Source organism: Notamacropus eugenii, chromosome 1, assembly GCF_028372415.1.
Source record: "Notamacropus eugenii isolate mMacEug1 chromosome 1, mMacEug1.pri_v2, whole genome shotgun sequence".
Classification (NCBI taxonomy): Eukaryota; Metazoa; Chordata; class Mammalia; order Diprotodontia; family Macropodidae; genus Notamacropus; species Notamacropus eugenii.
Window position 1 is genome coordinate 12,884,549 of NC_092872.1, and position 25,038 is coordinate 12,909,586.

At 39.1% G+C, this 25,038-nt stretch overlaps 1 protein-coding gene across 4 annotated transcripts in view; it reads right to left on the minus strand.

The window, feature by feature from the left end:
* Nucleotides 1-4,806: 4,806 nt before the first annotated feature.
* The window catches only part of LOC140533818 (KAT8 regulatory NSL complex subunit 1-like), a 139,572-nt gene continuing 119,340 nt past the window's right edge, over nt 4,807-25,038 (minus strand). For 3 of the 4 annotated variants that reach the window (XM_072654115.1, XM_072654105.1, XM_072654087.1), the window contains 6 exons: nt 16,018-16,190; nt 12,771-12,892; nt 11,762-11,816; nt 9,339-9,454; nt 8,616-8,871; nt 4,807-7,447 (listed from right to left, as the gene is read on the minus strand). In XM_072654115.1, coding sequence (XP_072510216.1) covers nt 7,181-7,447; nt 8,616-8,871; nt 9,339-9,454; nt 11,762-11,816; nt 12,771-12,892; nt 16,018-16,190 — 989 coding nt within the window. In that variant the 3' untranslated portion in view covers nt 4,807-7,180. The remainder of the gene's footprint in view (nt 7,448-8,615; nt 8,872-9,338; nt 9,455-11,761; nt 11,817-12,770; nt 12,893-16,017; nt 16,191-25,038) is intronic. The other variant, XM_072654094.1, reaches the window with a different exon arrangement.

Genomic DNA, 25,038 nt, shown 5'->3' on the forward strand with positions numbered 1-25,038 from the left:
ACTAAGCCCACAAAATTCTTCATAAAAACTGGCTTCTTTACTTTACAGTTATACCTCATACATGGAGCCAGTACAAAAAAGAGGCAAGGTATCTCAGTAGATGCAGAAGGAATTACCCAACTTTTATGCATAATAATGGAGCAGAAACTGAGCTAATAATCAGAAGCAAGTTTCAAAACATTACTGAAGATGGAAACACAGAATTTTTTATTCTACAATGAGTTTCTGAAAAAACAGACTTGAATAAACTACAATTCATGGCTGTCTGATTAAACCCCTGATTTCAAGATCTTACCAAATAATGACATGAAAACCCTTTGCAAACACAAGTAGTTTTACTGGAGTTGCTGGAGGGCTAATGAGCCACAGAATATTGTATGTGAAGTTATTCAGTTACATGACCAAAAGGAAAAAAAAATTGAGACATTTCACAAAATGCCTTTAAATTAAAATAGCCCCTTCCTTTCATACCTCTGCTTGAAAATGGGTCTTTGTGAATGGTTTGTGACTGAATAAACCATAGTTCTTCCATGAAGAAATGGCCCAGAAAATATTTCCCAATAAGTATGTCACTCTGTTTATTTAACTCAATTAACACTGCTATGCTTCTTCTGTATTTACCACTGCCAAGGTGGCTTTTATTTGTATGAAGGGCCTGGGGCAAATTATGGACAAAGGGAGTCCTGTCTAAAAATTTTTTTTAATGTTACATAGGTAAAATCTGGTTGTGGTAATCAAAAGCATCCCCAGTCAATGAAACCAAACGTAAATATCAGGAAGGACAATCAAAAGGTAGAAATGTTATAGGGAAATATAAAAGAGGTAAAGATGAGAAAGCTCCAGAGGACAATATAAACCTTGAAGGGTATCAAGGAAAAATAAGGGTACTGATGACAACTCCAGAAAGGGAATTAATTCAGTGGATTCAGAAGGAAATGGTGTCTTTGTCTTCATTCTGTTTTCTTCTCCATTGTTTTCTTCTCCTTCCATCTCACCTTGTTATCAGTTGATTTTGCTAACTCTTTCCCTTTAGAGTCAATTGCCCACATTCAGCTGCTGGATATTTGAGGGATTTATAAAAGCACAGGGGCTCATGTAGGCTGTCTTTATTTGCAATACACTAGGGCTGGCAGCCTGTTCAAATCTTCTTGTCAATCATTTTCTTTTCATCAGGTCTACTTTCTGGAAATCAGTTCAGTAGCTATCACAGACACAGATCTTCTGTGGCTGTTCTTTTGCATTCCTGGCCATGATATTCAAAAGGCCATTGTCTCTAGGTTATGTATCTTTGTGCTCATTTTTCTTCCTTCATAATGAAGCATTTCCTTTTCAGAGGCTTTATTTTTCTCCCTGCTGTCTCCTCACTCTCGCTAGCACAATCTTTCTTGGCTTTGCATCAGTTGTTATGCAAAAATACTTCTTACTATCCTCAACTATATACTGTGATAAGTTTAGAAATGGAGATGAATGTTTCAGAATGGAGAAGGCTGGGAAATGTACTGGCCTGGAAATAATTTTAGGAGATGCCACCTTTTTGTGGCCAAATAAAATATTAGTTATATCACCAGATCTATGATACACAGGCCTAGAAATTCCTCTGATTTTATAGCAGTAATAAATTCATAGGTTTGATGCCAGAAGAGACCCTGGAGGCCATTCAGTCAAACCTTCTCATTTTACAGATGATGAAACTGAGGCCCAGAGAGATTAAGAGACTTGCCCATTGACAAAGCTAATAAACGTCTGGGGCAGGATTTCAATTTAAGTCTTCTCAACAACTCTAACTATGTCACCCCTTCATTTAGAAGTATAGGCCAAATATAACATACCCTTGAAAGGTTATTGGGCAGGGACTGCATTCCTTCTAAATCCTGCCTACAAAAACTCACTTGGCTCGCTTAAGAAAACAAAACTTTCCCCCCCGCCTTTGAACCTACTTAAAAAATTTTTTTTTTCTTATTCAGTCATAAACATTGTTTTGTTTTTTCATCCATCAGATTTATTTTTCATTAACATTCACTTCCACAAGATTTTGAGTTCCAAATTTTCTCCCCATCTCTCCCCTCTGTCCATTACAAGACAGTGTGCATTCTGATTACCTCTTACCCCAAATGTGCTCTCCCTTCTATCACACCCCTCTAATTTTCTTGTAGGGCAAGATAAGAGTTCTATATCCCATTGCCTGTATGTCTTATTTCTCAGTTGTATGTAAAAACAACTTTTAACATTTGTTTTTAAAACTCTGAGTTCTAACTTCTCTCCCTTCCTCCCTCCCCACCTACCCTAATTGAGAAGGCAAGCAATTCAATACAGGTTATACATGTGTAGTCATGCAAAATATTTCCATAACAGTCATACTGTGAAAGACTAACTATATTTTCCTCCATCCTATCCTGCCTCCCATTTATTCTATTTTATCTTTTGACCCTGTCCCTCGCCAAAAGTGTTTACTTCTAATTACCCTCTCCTCCCATCTGCCCTCTCTTCCTTGTTCCCTTCCTCCCCACTTTCCTGCATGGTAAGATAGATTTTCATACCCAATTGAGTCTACATATTATTCCCTCCTTAAGTCAAATACAATGAGGGTAAGATTCACTCTTTCCTTCTTACCTCCCTCCTTGCTTCTTTTATGTGAGAGATAATTTACCCCATTCTATTTCTTCCTTTCTCCTTCTTCCCAATATATTCCTCTCACCCTTTAATTTTATTTAAGATATCATCCCTTCATATTTAACTCAGCCTGTTCCCTGTCTATATATATATATATATATATATATATATATATATATATATATATATATATATATATACATATAAAATCCCTCCAACTATCCTAATAATGAGAAAAGTCTCAAAAAGTTAGAAACTTTAACTTTAGTAAGTCCCTTGTGATTTCTCTTTCCTGTTTACCTTTTCATGCTTCTCTTGATTCTTGTACTGAAAGTCAAATTTTCTATTCAGCTCTGGTCTTTTCAACAAGATGCTTCAAAGTCCTCTATTTCACTGAATGTCCATTTTCTTCCTCTTAAGTATGATACTCAGTGTTGCTGGGTAGGTGATTCTTGGCTTTAATTCTAGCTTCTTTGACCTCTGGAATATCATATTCCAAGCCCTCTGATCCCTTAACGTAGAACCTTGTATTATTGTGTTTCCACACTACTTGAATTGTTTCTTGCTGGCTTCTTGCAGTATTTTCTCCTTGACCTGGGACTTCTAGAATTTGGCTACAATATTCCTAGGAGTTTTCAATTTGGGATTTTTTTCAGGAGGTGATTGGTGGACTCTTTCAATACCTATTTTACCCTCAGGTTCTAGAATATCAGGGCAGTTTTCCTTCTTGAAAGACAATGTCTATGCTTTTTTTTGATCACAGGTTTCGGGTAGTCCAATAATTTTTAAATTGTCTCTCCTGGATCTATTTTCCAGGTCAGCTGTTAATCCAATGAGATACTTTACATTGTCTACTTATTCATTCTTTTGGTTTTGTTTTATAATTTTTTGATTTTTCATAAAGTCATTAAGCTTTCATATGTTCCATTCTAATTTTGAAGGAATTATTTTCTTCAGTGACCTTTTGGAACTCCTTTTCCATTTGGCCAATTTTGATTTTTAAGGCATTCTTCTCATTGGCTTTTTGGATCTCTCTTTTCATTTAGATTAGTCTATTTTTAAGGTGTTATTTTCTTTAGCATTTTTGGGGTCTCCTTTAGCAAGCTGTTGACTTGTTTTTCATGATTTTCTTGTATCACTCTTATTTCTCTTCCCAGTTTTTCCTCTACTTCTCTTAGCTGATTTTCAAAATTCTTTTTGAGCTCTTCCATGGCCTGAGACTAACTCATATTTTTCTTGGATGCTTTGGACGTAGGAGTTTTGACTTTGTTGTCTCCTTCTGGTTGATTCTGTCACTAAAGTAAGATTCTAGTCTGATTTTTCCCCCATTTTTGCTCATTTCCCCAGCCAATTACTTGACTTTTGAGCTCTTTGTTAAGGTAGTTCTCTGCTTCCAGTGGGGGTGTGTACTGTCAAGTGTTCAACACCACCCCCCCCACCCCCCCAATATGTGGGCCTAGAACTTCAGAATCAGCCACTGCTACTGCTGCCATGGCTGCCTCAGACGCCTCCATCCCCTCCACCACCCTGGGGCTGGAGCCAGATCACTCTACTCTCTCACATAGGTCTGACAAGTTTTTTCCGTTGATCTTCCAACTTTTCCTCACTGTTTTGGGGTCGAGAATTTTGGAAACTGTCTGCTGTGGTCCTGTCTGTGCTAGAGTGGCCCATGCTGGACTGTGCTTTGCTCCCAGCCTGGTACCATACTTGCTTCCGATCAACCTTCTAGGTTGTCTTGGGCTAGAAATTTGCTTCACTCCATCATTCTGTGGGTTCTGCAGCTCCAGAATTTGTTTAGAGTCATTAAAGCTGGGTTTGGCAGGAACAGCTCTAGCAAGTCCCTGCTTTTACCCTGCTATCTTGGTTCCACCCCAGTCACACGCATTCTTTCAAGAGCTCATAGCTCTTTACCCCACCTGTCAGATATTTCACTGCCTTTCCATCAGATTCAATCAGTGGGCCTGTCACAGACATTCTATACTCCTACCAAATAGAGGAGAACACTGGCAATAAAAGTGAGGCTTTATATCCCTTTACCTCCAAATTAATAAAGCAGAGAAATGATTAGTCATGTAATTAAGTTTTTCAAATACAGCTCTGTTTGCTTTAGATAATTTTACACACCTTAAACAAAAAAGACCTCTAATTAAAAGTAAGACACAAAGATTTCACAGAAGAAAGATTCATTTGGAACACTTTGGTAAATTACATGTTTATTTTTTTCCTTAGCTTTAGTGTTGAGCACAAAGCGCTTTGAAGTAGTTATTGTGAAACATGTTTTGCAATATTGCCATTGAAATGCACTTCGCTTCCTTCAGACATTACAGCAGCTAATAGTCCCTGTGTTTCATCTGCAGTTCTTCAGCTCTCACCCATCCAGAAGAACACAAAATAAAAATAAGGGTACAAAGTCTGTACAAATTAGTTACACCAAAAGTGACAAATGTATACATACAGTAGGTGAGGGTGAAAGGGACTGAAATGTAACATTAATTCTGTCAACTGGTTGAAACAATCAGGATAGTTAGACAGATTTTATAAATGCTATAATTATAAACAGTCTAAAAATGGCCAAAAATTTGCAGAACCAGAGCTGTTGTGCCATGCTGAGACTAATAAAATGTGACTTTGTCCCATGGGAATTCAAGACATTTTTCCTTCTAACAATTAATACAAGGGTAAACCTAGGGAACCTGTAGCTTGAGTGCTTGGAGATATGGAAAGTGAGTAGTTTAGTAGTGTTGAAAAGCAGGTGATGGGAAAACTATTTCTATTACAAGAAGAGACATCTTTAAGTTACAGGGCAAAAGAAAGACCTATATCTGTCAGTAAATATTCCAGCACTCTTACTTAAGAATCCATGGCTTTCTTAGAATACATCCCTTAGGTGGGCCTCACATACCAAAAATATAAGACATGGCAGATCTTTCCAAATAACACAGAGCTATCTGGAACCCAGTACGTGTAAATCATTGAGAGGTCTAGACATAGGTAGGAGGTCTGTTACTTAATTAGTGGTTTTAATTTTATTAATTTCCAGAAAGTCCCATAGGAACTGGCAGTAATGTGAAATCAGAAAAGGATATAGTAATAATACTGGTCCCTTTCAGATCTGCCATGGAAATAGAGGGCTCTAATGGAGGTTGAAAGGTCTAATGGATGCCACTGCCTTTGGGCAAGCCAACAAATAAGCCATGTTATTAAGGAATTACAGATCAATCACATGGCTAAGAAAGGAGAAGCCTGTCTGATGTCTTTGGCAAGTTAAAGGTTCTCTTCATGTAGTGGAATAATTGTTATCGTTGTTGTCATCGTCACCGTCATCATCGTCAGTCGTCGTCATCGTCGTCGTCATCGTCGTCGTCATCATCGTCATCATCGTCATCATCATCATCATCATCATCATCATCAGTAATAGTAAACAGAAGAAATGGGGGTAGGGTAATTTTCTCAGACAGAGACATTCCAGTCCTCCTTAATCTAGCTTCATCACATGCATGTGCAAGTGAGAGCTCCACTCTGGACAACTGTGAGAACCACGTGCTACAAAGACATTCCACAGATGGGCTAAATAACCCTTCTATTTCCCTACAGGGACTTGAAGAAAGCATGTTAAATTCTAGCATCTAGCAAGAAATCCGCCACTTGTTTAACTTCAGTGGTCTTCCCAACTTAACTTGTATCTTCAATGCTGATGAAGCCCTCCTTTCCAAAAAGGATGGCTCCAAAGAGACTGTGGATATGAAACTCCAGTCATCCAAGTCATTATGTGACTAGGAGAAATTATTACCAATACAAGAAATTGCAAACAATGGAACTTATTAGAAATTTGGAATCAGGTGGCTAGATAACTTAATAAATCCATGTGCACTGACCTTCATCTATTGTGAGGAGCCATGAAGTCATGCTTATGCTACACAACAAAGAAACAAGCCCCAGAGCCTATGAGAATGGAATAACCACTTTAGTTCTGCATCTCCTCCCCATACACCTGTATCTGCACTGTAATCAGCTTTCCGGGAATGCATATAAGACTCAGAAAACTGGGACACTGCAATGGCCGTTGTCTGTCCCTGCAAGGTGGCTCTATTTCTTACTTATATGCAAGAGCACAGACTAAATGCCCTGAGAGCTGCCTGAGTGTTCTTGAGCATACTCACTAATCTGGAGAGGCCCAAGAACCAGAAATCTACAAAAGGCATATCCACTCTTTCCAATCTGGTTGTTCCAATTTCTTCCCATCTTTAAAATGGGCCCTAGCCCTCACAGCTCTAAACCTGCTGGTCTTCAAAGCCAGCCAGACCTTCTCTCCGGGCTCGAATGAGTTTCTCCCAGTCCTTTCCCTGCACTTTAAAGGCTCATAAAAGCGCCTCCCACACTTTGCCTATCCTGGAGCCCGCCTACCTGTGGTAGTGGGAAGCCCAAGTCCATCTATGACTGGTCTTCTGGGCAGCAGTGACCGCTCCTGGGATCCCATCTGCTGGGCTAGCTCACCTGTCAAGCTCTGGATATTGAACAGAAGTAGATGAGCCTGCATGTGATACAGTACCTGTCATGGGAACCCAAGGCATCATCTGTTCTTCAGAAGCCTAGCTGAGCATTCATGGCTTGTGAACTCCTCTATGCAGCTGCTGCTGTTGGCTTGGAAGTGTCCTTCAGGCAAACTGCTGGGAATGGGGCGAGATTCTGGGGGGCTGTTCTGGGTCCTGGTGTTGGGCTTTCTGCTTGAACACCATGGCTTTGGGACAGGAGGCAGTAGCTTATTAGGCTGATCCAAGAGAGCTTGACAAGATGTGTCTGAAAGAGGAAATGTACGGCGCTCCCAAGGCTGGACTATCTATGAGACAGGGAGGTAAAAAGTAGTAAGGGCACAAGATCAAACTATCTTAAAAGAGAAAAAAAAAATCAAAACCTCCACTTTAAGTAAAGAGTTTACAGTAAAAAGTGATAAAATTTATAAAAAAAAAACTCTACTAACTACTTTTACTTTATTTTTTTGAGGCATTTGGGATTAAGTGACTTGCCCTGTGTCACACAGCTAGTAAGAGTTTGAGGTTGAATTTAGACTCAGGTCCTCCTCCTGATTCCTGGACTGGTGTTCTGTCTATCCACCATGCCACCTAGCTGCCATGGTACCAACTACTTTTAAAAGAATAGCCAACCAAAAACTATTTGACAAATATAACAAAAAATATCCTACAACAAAATGTTGTAGATAGTAAAGGAAGAGGGAGAGATATGAAGAACAAGTAATGAGAGGAATCCAGAAGGACATAAAAAAGAAAAAAAATCAGTAGAAAGTGAAGAGCCAGAGGAGGAAAAAGCTGAAAACAAAAGGAAAAAGAGAAACTTTCAACATCTTTAATCTTCAAGTCTTTATACTGGTAAAAGACTTTTAAAGTCCCTATCCTCTAACTTTAGAAATAAATGGAAACAATCAACACCTTTTGGTAATTTATCTTCAGGGAAACAAAATTTACATGGGTCACAAATTGAAGCCCATTCTATGTAATGAGGAAGACTACAACAGAAAACCAATGACAACAATACTCATCAATTAAAAACTTAATAGTGCAAAGAACTACACTAAGTATTGTACCAAGATGAAAATGACCAAGCCCCTGCCCTCCAAGAGGGTAATCCACGTTCTACACTAAGGGAATGAAACTCCTAGGCATCGAGAGGCAATATATACTCAACATGACTATGGCTTTGCCATCTTTGACACTCTCCAGAGCTCACCCTTGAAACCTTTTTGATTTGGTTTTGGGTAAAATAGGGATCCAGGCAACTGTTTAGACTGGAAGATACTAAACACATTTTTTGCTGCAGTATTTGTAATTATAGAGCATTGTACTTGTAAAAGTAACAATAAATAGTTTCTTCACAAAGAAATGACAATAAGGATTAGATACTAAAGGTGATTACAGCACCACCCAAGTTATTTTTCTGAATTTTTCCTACTTAAAATTTTGCAACTTCAGAGAAGCAATGATAACTCTTACTTGTGCTGCATCATCACCAGTATCAGTGGTAGTAGAACAGGTGTCTTCACTGCAAGAGGATGGCACAGGAGTCCTGTCCTTGATGGAAAGAGACTGCAACAAGCTGCAAGGTTCAGGGCTAGAGGTTCCAGCAGAAGAATGGACCAGATCATTAAAATTATGATATGCTGTATCTGGAGACACTGGCTGGGACGCTGCTAGGCTTGTAGCAGGGACAGGCTGAGTTCCTCGGCCTTCGCCTTTATTGGAAGATCTGCTAAAATTTATAATGTGGAAATCACCGTTAGGTTATTCATAGTAAAGTCCCATAATTAGTTGTTCAGGCAACTCTTAACTTTACTATCAACATAAAAAAAAAAACTTTCCCTCACAAATTGAAAATCCAATTAGATGTAGAATCATGGATTATTAAAATTAGAAGAGAACCTACAACTTATATATCATTTAGTCAAACATCTTGATCTTACTTTTTTCTTGTTACTTTAATTAACTTTTGTTTATATAGGTATATCTAGTTGCTTCAGGCCCCTTTAGGCTAGGTTTTCTATTGTAAAAGTTTGGAATCTTCTAACACTTTAATTTTCAATGATGTAGAAACTAAGGACTACAGAAGTTAATAGACTATTACAACTAATTAATTTGGTCACCACTAAGTGAAAGAATCAGAATTAGAACCCAGTTCTACTGACTCCTATAGTCTCATTTTTTCCCACTAAAACTTACCTGCTCCCTCGTCTATGGGAAATAGCAGCTGCTGTCCAGGAATCCCAGCGTGCTCTCTCAAGCTCCTCATACTTGGTGTGACGGTTCCTATAAGCATCATCAGATGTGTCTTCTAACTAAGAAAAAGAAAAAACAATCAGATCCAGTCATAATGAGGATACATACATTATCAAAATTCTCTGGATCGTAAAGTAGACATGTGATCTCATGTCTACATTATACATTAATGTACACATTAGTGATCACAGTGCTACCAGCCACAGTATGTATTACAACATTGGCTGACATGTCAGTGACAGCTCAAGAAAAGCAGATGTCACAAGGGTCCCATGAGAGCACAGGGCTGGGCACCAGTGAGCGGCTGTGAAGACCATGGTGGGTGGACGAACGCCCCCTCTGCTCACGCTGATCTCTGAACTGTGACTCAGGGACATCACACTGGCACATGAGGTGTCCCAATCTGGTCCTACTGGACACTGTAAATGTCATATATGCTACTCAAAAGTCACGTCCTAACACCGAAGGCTCTGTCACTGCAGTGTAAGCCTTAGCAATGTTCTCCTAAGTTGGAAAAGCTTTGAGAAGGACTCTCATACCTGTCTCTTGGCTTGGAACCAGCCTGGCTAAGTTCAGAGAGGTTCAACAACATGTTGGCTACAGAATCATGAATTTTTGGCTGTAGAAACTTCAGAGGCCTAAGTTCTATAAGAGTTGTGCTATTTGTTAATGGAAGGGAATACCCAACACCAGTGAACTTATAGATCCTTAAATTATTACTTTATAAATAAGGGCAGGCATTTTTATTTCTCCATTAATGAGATTATGTGGTAAGGAGTTAACTTTTAGGAAGCAGGTATAAAGATTTCACCATTAATATGAAAAACTATACTGCCACTTTAAGTTTAGGTCTCTCTATGGGCTTTCTTTGATTTTGTTTTGGTCACTTACGAGAAGCCCACATGAAGGCTTGGCTCACACTAAAGCTCTTGGTTCAGAGCGCTCTTAGGGGCTAATGAAATAAAATTGCCTTTACATTTTAAACAGTTTACATACACACACAAGACTGTAGTTGGATAAAGATTAAGATTAGGTGCTTTTTTACTGCAAGATCAATAAAACAGTTCCTCTCTTTGACATTCTATAGAGAACACAAGCACACACTCAGAAAGCCAAGGAAAACTGAAAGCAAGAAATATACTTAAAGAACTATTTCTTTGATCAATTGCCAACTTCTTTCTTATGTCCACACAAGACATAACTCTGATGATAATGCTCTCATTTGCCAACTGGGATTTTTTTTATGAGCACTCAAGTTAGCGTCCATGTGTAAGAAATTGACACTGGTCAGAAGGGTGAACAGGGCATACACAGTTGACAGGGTGGCACAAAGGATAGGGTACTGGGCTTGGAGACAGGAAGAAGTGAGTCCAAATCCAGTCTTGGATATTTAATAACTGCACGACCCGAGGTCATGCAGTGCCCCAAAGTCACTTTGCTCCACTGTAAAATGGGGACAGCACCTACCTTCTAAGGCTCCTGCGAGGACTAAATGAGATAACATTTGTGAAATGCCTACCACAGGGCCTGGTACCGAGTAAGCACAAAATGCACCCTTATTTTCTTCCTATCTATTAACACAACAACTTACCTGCAAGGTTCCTGTGTCTCAAACCCATAAACTTATGTGCTTAAAAGTGTCAGTATACAATTAAGAAACAAGTTCGTATCTGTCAGGAATCTTTGCCAATCCACTTTCAGTTTCTTTACAGCCAAGACTTTATAAAGAAAACAAGCAGAGGCTCAGGGCATAATCACTTAGTGTCCACTATCATTGCCTCACTTTGCCTTTATTCTCTCAACTGAAGAACGGCCTTTGTTTGGCTTTTCTTCTTTTTCGGGAAAACGAAACAAAAACCTCCAACCAAACAACAAAATAAACAAAAGCTCCCAAAACACTAAAAGGAAAACAAGTGACAAACAGAGCAGTCTTTTACCTACATTTGTGTTCTAGCTACTTACTGATTAACCTCAAAAATGCGTAACGGGGCTGAATGGAGTGCTTTTGGTTGGAGCGCCAGTTTCTGAGTGAAAATCTTAATATAATTTTGTATTTTAAATATATAAACTAACTTAGCTGAGGAAAGGCATCCATCTAATTTTCACTTCCTGGCTCTTCGTACCAGTGATCTGATGGTGTAGGGGTCCTTAATGGTCTCCTAATCCAAAGATCTTAGTTTATAAATGAAGAAAATAAGAATCAGAAAGGTGAAACAATTTGCCCAATGTCACACCAACAATAAGCAGCAGTTCTGGGTATGGATTAAGGCTCTCTGGTTTCAGCACATATCCTTGTTCAGAAGAACTAACAAGAAAAACCCTCTATGCTACCAATGCTCAATCAAACATATCTTGTTAATTCTTACTTCTGAATCCATCTGATTTAATGTCTCTCGTTCTTTTGATTCAACCAAACGCCAGCTAAAGGAAAGAGAACAGGAAGGGTTACTTTATGATAACAACAACAGTTCAGGGTCCCACACTACTGTGTATCTTTTCTCTTTCCTCTCAGGATTGATATTTATCCTACCTCATCACTGAGATGGAAGGAAGCCTGAGTAAGGAATGAAAGGCTTCGTGGAAAACTGCTCAACATTCAGCTCACTAAACCACTCCTTAAACAATCCACCATGAACCCCCAGCCCAGACCTCCCCCAGCCAACCCAAAACAAACTTGCCAGCTTCCAATTTAATTCAATTCAGATAGTATCAGACTGTCCTCTAGGGTGGTAAGTTTCTCTAAGAAAAGACTTACGCCAAGTATAACCTTCACCAACAAGGTCAAACTCTGGGATGATTTTACACCAAATACTTATATTCATCAGTCAGTGCCTCGATGATAATATAGGATACTACAATGATCCATTCCCTTTTGATTAAGAACAAGAATGGCACATTTAACTAAAGATAAGAAGCTTATATAAGTAAAATAATAAATACATAATCTAAAATTTTTAATGAAGTTATTCTTTAATTGGTCAATCAATATTTAGAAAACAAACAACAAAAGGGGCAGTGAAGGCACTGACAGGGGGAAGGGAACAAAACAGAAATATACACGTGATGGAAAACCAAAGAAAGAATCCAGAGGAGTGCTGACAGGACAAAGAAATCCAAGATAATGACAATCTGTAAGACAGAGAATCAATTATGAGATGACCAGATCCTCTCGTAAGATTTCTGGATCAAACAGAAGTATTTTTACTTAGGATAGAGAGTGTTTATCATTTCACAGAAAAAGAAAGCCTCCCAATGACTTAATCCCATTATTACACCCTAATCTGGCAACTTCTAAACTCCTACTACTCTCAGAAACGGTATCTTCCTTACCATTAATAAGCATAATTTTTCTAAACTGTAAAGCGACCGTTATACCTTGGCGTCAGGATCTCTTTGTACTGCAATTTCTCAACTCGGGCAGCAGTTGCCATGGACATGGGAATCACAATGTTATCGATATCATAGGAGTTTTCTGATCGTTTCTTCTTTGAGGTTTGCTTCAGTATGAGCCCCACGAAGCAGAAATGTAAAAGTTATATCATGACGTTATCATCAAATAAACAAATTAGATGTGAGAACTAGCAGAATGACTTAGCATGTTTATCTATCACTTGTGCTTTCATTTGGCTGACTGTTTCAATTCATAATTGACAAGTTCTAAGAGAACCATAGGAGACCTTGGAAAGAAATCTGTGAGTAAACAAAAAGCTGGGTTAGCACTTTCCCGAGTTAAACTTCCAGGGGGCCAATAGAATGGCCTAGCCCATGCATCTACTCCTATGGAACTGAGGAGTCTAGCGACCTCTACTAGTGTCTACAATGGTTGAAAAGCTTGGTTGTATAATAACTGGATAACTTGGCTGTATAGTAATAATAGTAATAATAATAAAGAGACCGTTTTTTATTCTTAAATGAACTATTAGGCCGAAAAAAGAAATTACTGGAGTTGACCAATTACAAGATGCTCTGTAGCCTGATGTTGGATGACCCAATCTGAAACAGATTTTGAAAGCTTGTATTCACTGAGTTAAGTCCAGAGACTTTATAAAGACTCACACATATGTTTCTAGGACTTCACAGATTTCCACAAAAAAAATTTTTTTATTAAACTTTTGGTTTTGTATCATGCCTGTTCCTGAATTCCTGGGCTCTGCCTCTTCTGCCCTCCACAAAGCATTTAAATGCTTCCTTTTAACAAAGAAAAACTGTTCAGTCAAAAAAATCAACAGTGACCTCATCTGACAGTGTCGGCAACATTCTTTTTCTACACAACTGTACATGCTACTAAGGGTTTCACTGTTTCTTCTTTAGGATCAAGACTGATCACTGCACTTATTTAGAATTCGAATTTAGAATTCCCCCTACTTTCCATTTAGAAGACTGCAGTCATTATGTATAATGTTCTCTTGATTTTGTAGTAGTCTCTACAAGTCTCCCCATGTTTTTCTGAATTTCTCAGATTTATTACTCCATAATAATGTTCCATTACATTCATAATATACAAAGCCAAGAGGCTACTGAACACACTTCATTAGTCAGGATGTAAAGAAATCCTGACAGGCTTACCCTGTTTAGTTACTATAATAATGGACTGAATCTATTAAGAACTTTTATAGGTAGGTTAAAAAAAAACCTGACTTTCCACAGATAAGGCATGGATAGACAACAGTTTGTCTGGAAAAGATAAGGTGGACAGTTAAAAGAAGCTAATATGATCCTGTACTAGATTAAAAAGAATTCTGCTCCTAGCAATATGGTGGTGATAATCTTAGCGCCCTCTGCCATGCACAGATATGAAGAATACTATGTTCAGTTCAGGCCACCACAGGTCAGCAAGGACACTGATAAGCTAGAGGAGGTCAATTAAGACAGTGGAAAGTCTTGATTCCATGTCATATGAGGATCAGATGAAAGACACAGAAAGGAATAACCTGAAGAAGAGAACTTGGGGGGGGGCCAGGAATACTGTGCTCAAGTATTTGAAGGGGTGAAATGTGGCAGAGGGATTAGACTTTTCTGTCTGGCTCTAAAGGGTAGAATCAAAAGTAGTGTGTGGGAGTTGCAGAGAGGCAAGTTTAGTCTGGATGACAGGAAAAACTTCCCAACAATTGAAGCTACCCGTAAGTGGGATGGTGTGTCTCAGGAGATGGTGAGATTTTCCCTTCACTGGAAGTCTGTACAGAGAGGATGGATGAACTTCTATTTCTTATGCTGTGATGTAGATTATTTTTTGGGTAGGGGTTTGGACTAGACAATTTTTTTTATGTCCTTTCCTACCCTGAAATGCTGTGATATACTGCAATCTAATTAGCCATTTCTCCCCCAAAATAACACTTTTTCAGTTCTATACTACTGTGAAAATTCTACTATCAGTATTTTGGTAGATGTCAAGGACTCTTTGGATGTGTTTTTGACCTCTATGGGGTATAAAGTCCAATGTCAGGGTTACTGGATCGAAGGGCGCAGACTTAGAGACTTGTCTTGCATTTATTGTCCAACATTCATTGTTTTTGGTTTTTTTTGGTTATCTTACTGAAACCTTGGAGTTACTTTACTTTCCATTTCTTTTTACTACTGTTAATTTGCAGCATTTAAAAGAATGTGCCTACTATTAATTTGGTTTCTTCTGAAAACTTTGTTTATACCTTTTGATCATCCATTTACTAGGGAACAGAAATCTCACATTAAAAGGAAGCATGGTGTAATGGAAAGAGTGTTAGACTGGAAGTAAGCAGGGGTAAGCAGGGGGATACTACGTCTTACACTCACTAGTTATCTGGCCATGGACAAAGCAATTAACCTCTCTGAGCCTCAATTCTCTCATCTGGAAGCAGGGTAACAATAATAATGATAATGTGAATGTGACAACTTGCAGGGCTGTTGGAAGGATATGAACATACGTGCAATTACTTTGCCAAAGTTAAAGTGATATGTGTCAATTATTACTTGAGATACCAAACCAGAGTGGACAATCTTGGAAAGCATGGACAAGATATACTTTAACAGCAATTCCTGATAGGCAAAGGGCTAAGTCTAGCCATTGGATTTGGAAGTTTGTTCTGGGTTGCATACATCCCAATTCTGTCACAAATGAAAATGTTCTACACCTTGTGGGGAGGAACAGAGCAGGGAAAAGCACATCTCTATCCTTACCACCATATTACAGTTTTCTTCACAAGTGAGAGATCACCTGGAAATTCAAGGGGCAGTCATGGATTCTTAAATGCAAGGTACAAAGTTACTAAAATGGAGATTCAAATTTTTGCTTCTTTGTAGGCAAAAGAAGCCCATGAAAGGGTGGCTCTGCAGTCAGAAGTACTGTCCTTGATATACATACTGGCCATGTGACCATCAACAGATCCCTGCTTTCTCAGGGCCCCAGCAACTTCTCTATGGCTGAAAGCTGCATACTGACACTCACAGGAAATTCTCCAGAATGCTGAAATCATAGGTCAGGACCAAAAACCATGTGCCTATAAGGACTAATGTGCCTATGGACTAACACTAAGGCAGCGGCAACTTTTCTATGCAATATCGTGGCTACGTGGACGTCCCCAGAAACCTTTTCATAATCAGGAATTCCATCTAGTTGATGGTCATTTTAATTTTAACCATTACTCACCAAGGCAGAACTGGTGGAGGGCTGGCTGGATGATGGTGCTGTAGAACTATCAACAATATAAGGTGACAGATTGTGCTCCAAAGGACTGGGCTTCAGTGTTTGGGGGCTAGAGGCAAACACGCTAGGGCTGGCTGCGGGTCCTTTAGGGTGTCTTCCTTCCTTAAGAGGTGAATCTGTATGAGATCAGAAGATACCTATGAATTCCAGAGGCATTTATCAACTTTTTTCCAATAAACATTATTAAGTCTTTTGCAGATCTCAGTTTGTCTGAGACAAAAGCCCAGTCAGTGGTTAAGGCTAGGTTAAAATGATGCAAAGAATAACCTCTTTACTTAGCAAAAAAAATAAAATCAATCTGGGAGGGGAAGAAAATATCTGGAAATTAAGGGGTTGTTGAAACAAATGATCACTTATGATTATAATGGAAATAAATAGTTTTAGAGAAGCCTGGGAAAATTTTCATCAAATGATTCAGAGGGAAATGAACAGTATCATGAGAACAATTTGCACCACAACATCAATACTGTAATAAAAGAACAACTGTGAAAGACTTTAAAACTCCAATCATTTAAAAAGACACAGGACAAGATATTTCTTTTAGCAAAGCACGGGTCAAGGAATCAAACAAGTGGTATACTACCTTTAGGAATTAACAGTAGAGAATAGTAATCCCTTATGAACTCGACACCTTTCCTCTCCCATCACCTTCCATGCAGTTTATTGTGCACAAACTAATCCCTGGGCTTGTGCCCTGAGATCTGCTCAGAGATGTTCCTCTTGCTAAAGTTTCTGCTGATACTTCATTCTTGCCTTTGTACCACAGACCTGTTGCAATAAGTAAGGTCATCACCTTAACTTTGCCCAGTCCTTAAGTGGAAGAAGGGAAAATATAAAAGGGGAGAGTAATGCACTCCCTGTGGGGTGTGTTGTCCTTTGTTGCTGAAGAAGACCATGCTACATGATGACATGACTTGCACTTGACTTTGTTTTGTGTGAGGGAGGGCTGTGCAGGTCACCAGCCTCACTTCTCCTCCAGAGCCATCTGAATCCAGTGACCAGATACTCCTCAGGATAACTGGAGATGACCCAGGATGAGGCAATTGGGGTTAAGTGACTTGCCCAAGGTCACACAGCTAGTGAGTGTCAAGTGTCTGAGGTGAGATTTGAACTCAGGTCCTCTTGACTCTTGTACCGGTGCTCTATCCACTGTACCACCTAGCTGCCCCAACTGCCTGTGGTGATCTTTAGCTTAAGGAAGCCCCACAACTTGCCAGGAATGTCCATACTGCCCTCTGCAAAGCCTACAAAAAGAGACAGACACTGACTCATTTTGCAGAGAGACAAAGTATGGAGAGAACACAGGCAGGACTGAAGGAAAAGAGACTAGCTTCCATATAGATAAAATTCCCTACTATAGGAGGACACCGGCATATCTTAAGTGCAGTCTTAAAAGGTAAATTCAATATTAATGGGGGGAGGGTCAGAAAGTGGGCAATGGAGAAATATAAAGAAAAAAGACTAAAATCACCTAAGATTTCAGGAGGAAGAAAATTCAGTTAAAAGTCAAGCACATGAGTTAAAAAGCAAGATAAATTAACAGGAGAAATACTAAATCAGAAGACAAGTAATGACATATAAAAGATTATAAATTTCTCTAAATGTTGCAAGACAAAGGAAACTGAACCAATGCCTAATAAATTGCAGAACTCAGTAGTTTGCTAAGAGAAGATGAAAATGCAGCAAGATATTCCCGAATGGTTCAAGAGATTAGAATCAGGAAAGAAGAAGTTAGAACAAGTAGCAGAATTTATGGTATGGACATTAGCAGTAACTAGCAGAATGGAAAAATTTAAAATTCACAGTGGTGAAGCTCTCCAAAGAAACCAAAGAAAATAACAGATTGCAGTACTGAGTAAAACTCAGTAATGCTGAAAAAACACATGGAAAAGAACTGGAAACTATGACCTCTTCATTGAGGAATGGCTGAAGAAGTCACGGGATATGAATATGATGCAATACTACTATTGTACTACAAGATGGCAGAATAGAAAGACACATACACTATAGAACTTCCCCCACAGCCCACAAAATACCTGTAAAAAATGACTCTCAACAAATTCTAGAGCAGCAGAAGCCACAGAACAACAGAGTGAAAGAGGTTTCCAGCCAAAGGTAACCTGGAAGGCTGACAGGAAAAGTCTGTCTCACGGGACGCTGAGTGAAGCAAAGCTCAGCCCTGGCCACATAGCTCTGGGAGGAACAGGACCTGAACAGACCTCTGGAGCAGAGTTCCCAGCTGTGAGGGTCCCAGATCCCTCAACCCACAAGTGACAAAGAAAGCTCCAAAGGTAAGTGTGGGAGGGCTTTCTCAGCTGGGCGAGAGGGAAATGGGGTTCCTCCAGCAATAGCCCCAGGCAGCGGCAGCAACAGCAGCAACAAGCTGCAGGCAGCTACTGTGGCCGGGAAGCAACCTGGGTCCGTTGTCCAGGCTGCTCAGCTTAAAGCCTCTGGCAGTAGGGAGCAGCTGATCTAAACCTCAGCCCTCAGTGACAGCCCTGCCTCTACCCAAAGCCCTGGGGAATTGAGCAGCTGAGTCGAATGTACTGGGGAGAGGAGAGGCAACAGGACCTTCCTCTTGACAAAGGATTCAGAAGTCAAGTGACTGGCTGGGAAAATGTCTCAAAAAGGGAAAAAAAAATAAGACCATAGAAGGTTACTTTCTTGGTGTACAGGCGTCTCCTCCCATCCTTTCGAATGAGGAAGAACAAGGCATACTGTCAGAGGAAGCCAAGGCCCTTACCTCCAGTGCCTCCAACATGAATGTAAACTGAGCTCAGGCAACAGAAGAGCTTGAAAAAAGAGTTAGCAGCTTGCTAAAGGAGAACCACAAAACGCTGAGGAAAATAACACCTTTAAAAAGAGGCTAACTCAACTGGAAAAAGAGGTCCAAAAAGCCAATGAGGAGAAGGAGGCTTTAAAAAGCAGAATTAGCCAAATGGAGAAGGTTCAAAAGCTCACTCAACAAAACAGTTCTTTAAAAGAGAGACCCCAGTTCAGGGAAGCTAATGACTATGAGACAAACCAAGCAGTTAAAAAACAAAACCAAAAGTTTGAAAAAATAGAAGATAATGTGAAACATCTCATTGGAAAAACAACTGACCTAGAAAATAGATCCAGAAGAGACAATTTAAAAATTATGGGACTACCTGAAAGCCATGATCAAAAAAAGAGCCTAGACATTATCTTCCATGAAAGTATCAAAGAAAACTGTCTTGATATTCTAGAACCAAAGGGCAAAATAAATATTGAAAGAATCCACTGATCACCTCCTGAAAGAGACTGAAAAGAGAAACTCCTAGGAATATTGTGGGCAAATTTCAGAGTTCCCAGGTCAAGGAGAAAATATTGCAAGCAGCTAGAAAGAAACAATTCAAGTATTGTGGAAATACAATCAGCATAACACACGATCTGGCAGCTTCAACATTAAGTGACTGAAGGGCTTGTAATAGGACATTCCAGAAGTCAAAGGAACTGGGATTAAAACCAAGAATCACCTACCCAGCAAAACTGAGTACAATACTTCAAGGGAATAAATGGTCATTCAATGCTATAGAGGACTTTCAAGCATTCATGATGAAAAAACCAGAACTGAAGAGAAAATCTGACTTTCAAACACAAGAATCAAGAGAAGTATGAAAAGGTAAACAGGAAAGAGAAATCATAAAAGACTTTCTAAAGCTGAATTGTTTACATTCCTAGAAAGATAATATTTGTAACTCTTGAGACTTTTCTCAGTATTTGGATAGGTGGAGAGATTGTACACACATACACATACACACACACACATATAGACAGTACAGGTTGAGTTGAATCAGAAAAGATGCTATCCATAAAAAAAAAAATAAAAATTAGGGGATGAGGGAGGAAAATACTGGGAGGACAAAGGGAATGGGGAAGGCTATCACTCATAAAAGAGATAAGCAAAATCTTGTTTAATGGAGGAGAAAAGGGAGAAGGGGAGAGGGGAAAAGTGAAGCTCACCCTCTTCGTACATGGCTTAAGGAGGGAATAACATGCTCACTAAATTTGGTATGAAAATCTGTCTTACACTACAGGAAAGTAGGGGAGGAAGCGACAAGTGGGGTGAGGGGAGTGATAAAAGGGAGGGCAAATGGCAGAAGGGAGTGACTAGAAATAAACACTTTTGGGAAGGGACAAGGTCAAATGAGGGAATAAAAAAATAAGGGGCAATAGGGTAGGATAGAGGGCAATATAGCTAGTATTACACAACATGATTGTTATGGAAGTCTTTTGCAAAATGACACATATTTAGTCTGTACTGAATTGCTTGCCTTCTCAGTGGGGATGGGTAAGGAGGGAGGGAGGGAGAGAAGTTTGGATTCAAAGTATTAGAAACAAATGTTGAGAGTTATTATTGACCATAACTGGGAAATAAGAAACACAGGTAATGGGGTATAGGAATTTATCTTGCCTTACAAGAAGAAAGAGAAGATGGAGATAAGGGAAGGGTGGGGTGTGACAGAAAGGAGGGTACATTGAGGGAAGGGGTAATCAGAATGCAAGATATTAGGGGGTAGAGGGGTAGGGAAGAGATGGGGAGAAAAATTAGACAAAGTGATGTAAAAGCAATTAGTATTAAAACAATTGACTGAATTAATTACTGAGACTAAATCAGAGACATCTTTAGTTTAGATTAGTTAGAATTTTAATCTAAGTTTTCTAGAGGCAGGTAACCTCAGGTAAAATTTGGCATTGATGGAAAATTTAAGGTTTTAATGGTAAACTTGATTTTATGATAGTTATTTAATCAGGAACTAGAACATGTATAGAAAGGCATGTAAGCCACATAAGACTTGCCTCAAAAGATGTTCCTTAGTCAATGAGAAATTATAGTCATATCTGAAACCTGGTTATTGGATCTTGCTATTTTAAGAATCTATGGGACTATTAACTGACTGTTCTTCTGAGTCTAACTCCAGGTATGGACAGCAAGAAGGGCAGTCTGAGCCTCCAATCCATGATGCCAGTAAGCCTGTGAGATGCTGATATGAACTGCAAAAGGTGATCTCATGGGAAGGGTAGGAGAGCGGCTGTTCAGCCCTGGGCTGAGGTAGGATTCTCCTGACGCAATTTCTCCACTGACACCTGGCAGACTTTAAGCCTGATTGAATGCAAGTGGACAATCTACTCCTGCCTGGAACTGACATGAAGTTGGGGAGATACTGTTTCCCTGTAATGTTCCTACTCTTAGTGGCAATTTCCTATAGTCAAAAAGTTTCTAAGCTTTATACCAGATCTATTCAATTATAGATTGTTGGTAGGGGAATATCTGAGGTTAAGTCTAAAATTAAGCTATTAGGCTTAGGACTTTAGACCAACATTAAGTTAGGATCCTTTAATTCTTAGTAATAGTGTGGAGACAATTAGGTCAATGGCTTGTGAAGTTAGCATACATAGCTATTATTTGTGTCTCAGTTGGTTAATATTAAAAAAAAATTCGTTTGTGGTCTATATTGTAAATGCTTTAAAAGAAGTATCACCTGACCAAAAGTTGGAACTGTTTTATGTGATATAAACTGTGTTAAAAATGAAAAATAAAAAAAATTAAAATAAAAAAAAATGACGAATGTGATGGTTTCAGAAAAACCTACGCGTTCTATGAAGTGATGCACAATGAAGCACAACGTGTACGATAACAACAATTTGAAAGAGTTAGGAACTCTGATCAATACAGTGTTCCACAACCATTCCAGAAGAGTAATAGTAAAAATGCTAGATAGGAGATAAATTCAGAGCATGGACTGCAGCATACACATACTTTGTTGGGGGAAAGGGCGAATGGAAAGTTTTTTTGTTTGACTATATATATTTGTAATGGGTTTTGTATTTCTTACTTTTTTAATGGGGAGAAGGGGATGTGGGAAGAGAAGAGGGTAAAATTGAAAATAAAATTGAATTAAAAAATTTTTTTAAAAGAATGCATGACCTCTATATAGAGAGAGTGTTGAGCCTGCAGTCAGGATGACGAGTTCAAATCCAGTTCCAGACATTTACTAGCTGTGTAACCCTGGGCAAGGCACTTGACCTCTACTTGCCTCAGTTTCCTCAACTGTAAAATGACCAATAGAAAACAAAGTACTTATCCTTCCCAGTTCCTGTGTGAGGACTAAAGGAAATAATATGTGTAAAGAACTTAGCAGAGTGCCTGGCACATCAAAGATATGTGTAAATGCTTATCCCCTCCCCTCTTCCTTTCCCCTATGAGAAGAACATGCTGATCATAGAGACAAGATGTGTTGCAACATCTTAAGCATCATATCATATAAGAATATGGAAGGTCAAAAAACCTGAACAAAGTAATGCAGGAAATGACAGAAGTAAACTGCATAGAACTAAATGTAGAATACAAAGCTCCAATCAAAACGGCCTGCAGAATGTCTCTGCAAAAAAAAATCTGATGGTTCAAAATAATCATGAGGAGCCATAGAAACAGCAATTTTGGTTGAGTAGTAGATTCAGAAGCACGACCAATAGGCTGAAAAGTGAGCAGAAGGTGAGGAGCTCAAGTCAAGGAGTGGAGACATCTTCTTCTACAAAAACCATGAAAGGGAGGAGAGATATTAGAAGAGAATTGAGGGGATGAGAGGATCAGATGAAGGTTTTTAAGAATGGGAAGACCTGGGCACATCTGTATGGAGGAGGGAAGAAGTCAGAAATAAAGACAGAAAAGGAGAAGGCAGATGAAGACTAGAAATCTTCCCCAGGGTCATTTTCATGACACTCTTCCTGAATTTCTGGGAAGCTCATACCCATATCAGTTGGCTAGAATCATATGTCAAATTTTTTCTTGCTTTCATTTTTGAAACCCAAAGAGAAGGTGTTCTCCTTTTCATGCTACAATAACTTCACAGATAAATGTTCATTCTGGCTCAAATTGCCTCATAGTTCCTGGCATCACAGCTAAAAATTTCCCCACTAACTCAATTTTACTTTCGTTCTAGTACTGAACTTCGCTTCCCATTCACCATTCACTAAGAAGGCAAGAAAAACACTCATTACAAATATGTATGGTCATACAAAATAAATGGCATTAACTTTCCAAAAATAGAAAAAGAGAAGAAAATATGCTTCAATCTGTACTCCAAATCCATCAGTTCTCTATTAAAAGCATGTTACATTGTGAGTTCTCTGGAATTGTGGTCATTGTTTTGATAAGAATTACGAAGTCTTTCAAAGGTGATAAAGGTACCTTTACAATATAGCTGTTACTTATAAACTTGTTTTCCCTGGTTCTGCTCATTTCATTTCACATCAGTTTTATAACTCTTCTTAGTTTTTTTCCCCCTAAAGCCACTCCCTTCATCATTTCTTATAGCACAACGGCATCCTATCACACTCATTTGTTCAATTACATTTCCCTTCCATGACAGGCATGCCTTAGTTTCCAATTCCTTACCATCACAAAAAGAGCTGTTTATAGTAACAAACTGCTTTCCAGAATGGCTGGATTAGTTCACAGCTCCAGTGCATCGGTGTACCTCTTTTCCCACATGCCCACTAGCATATGTAATTTTCCTTTTTTGTTGTCTTAGTCAACCTGACAGATGTGAAACAGTACCTCAGAATTATTTGAATTGGCATTTTAAAAAATTATTAGTGGTCTAGAGCATTTTTTTCATTTTTCTATACATAGCTTGAATTTCTTTTTCTGAAACCTGTCATATCCTTTGACTATCAACTGAGGAATGGTTCTCATTCTTGTAAATTTGACTCGGTTCACTATACATGTTAGAAATGAGACTTTTATCAGAGAAACTTGCTGCAAAGTAAGTCAGGAAAATTAAAGGCTCACACCTCCATTCTCCTTGACCAATAATTGTATTCAGAGATCCCAAAGTGTAGATCTAGCAGCAGAGGTTCAGATAACACTTTGCTTGCCACTAATTGGCATCCTGGCACCTCTGAAAAGGAGAGACCATTTCTCGGTACAGCTGAGATTGTACTTTTCCTACACAAAAAAGAAAGAAAAGCTTTGAACCCATGTTTGGACCTATATCACAATTATACTGCCTCAATCTGGACATATTTAAATTTCCTATCTTTGGAGATCAGAGCTAGACTCACAGACCTGGTAGTCATTGGCACAGCTGAATGCATGGGAGTAAATAAAATATATGAGGTACAGACTGTAGGGAGAGAAAAGGATGGCCAAGGACAGAACCTTAGGGGATACTTAAATTGAGTGATCAGGGGAAAAACGAGGATATGGCAATATTATAAAAGCTAGGAAAGAAAGCTGCAAGGAGAGAGGGAGGAAGTAGGATGAAGACTGAAAAAGGATATTAGAATTTTGAGTAGAGATAGTGTCTAACTTCTGAGGTAATAGTTTCGGTACAAGAGTAAAGTTGGAAACTAAAATGCAAAGGTCTGAAAACTAAGTGAGGTAGAGAAGTAGGAGAGCAAGAGCAGATACTTCTGCTTACAAGTCTGGCAGTAAAATGAAGAAGAAAAGAGGGGATAGCTTGAAAGCACGGTAAATTTAAAGTGAGGTTTTTCAAGGACATAGGAGAACAAGACATGCTTGTACCAAGTAGAGAAAGAGCCAAGAAACAGGAAGACACTGAAAAAAGCAGGAGGAAAAAGAACTGGAGGGGAAAGGGAGACAGTGGGAGTCAGTATCTAATAGATTCAACAAGAACAGGTCCCTGCCCAAGCTACCGGTATAGGCTGGTTATCAAAAGTAACAGTTTCGGTTTCCCTCCCAGTTTGATTTAGTTATTTTTTTTCTTTTGCTCATTAAAAGGGCCATTCCCTGACCACTTCTTAAAGAGGCCTTTTCACTCAATGGGCGTTATCTCCCCCTAAGTGAGTTCGTGAAAAGGCCAGCCTAAAAAGGCCAAGGTCTCCCATTGCATTCTGGGCCATCTCCAGTCATCCTGATGAGTATCTGGTCACTGGATCCAGATGGTTCAGGAGGACAAAGTTAGATTGGGGACCTTG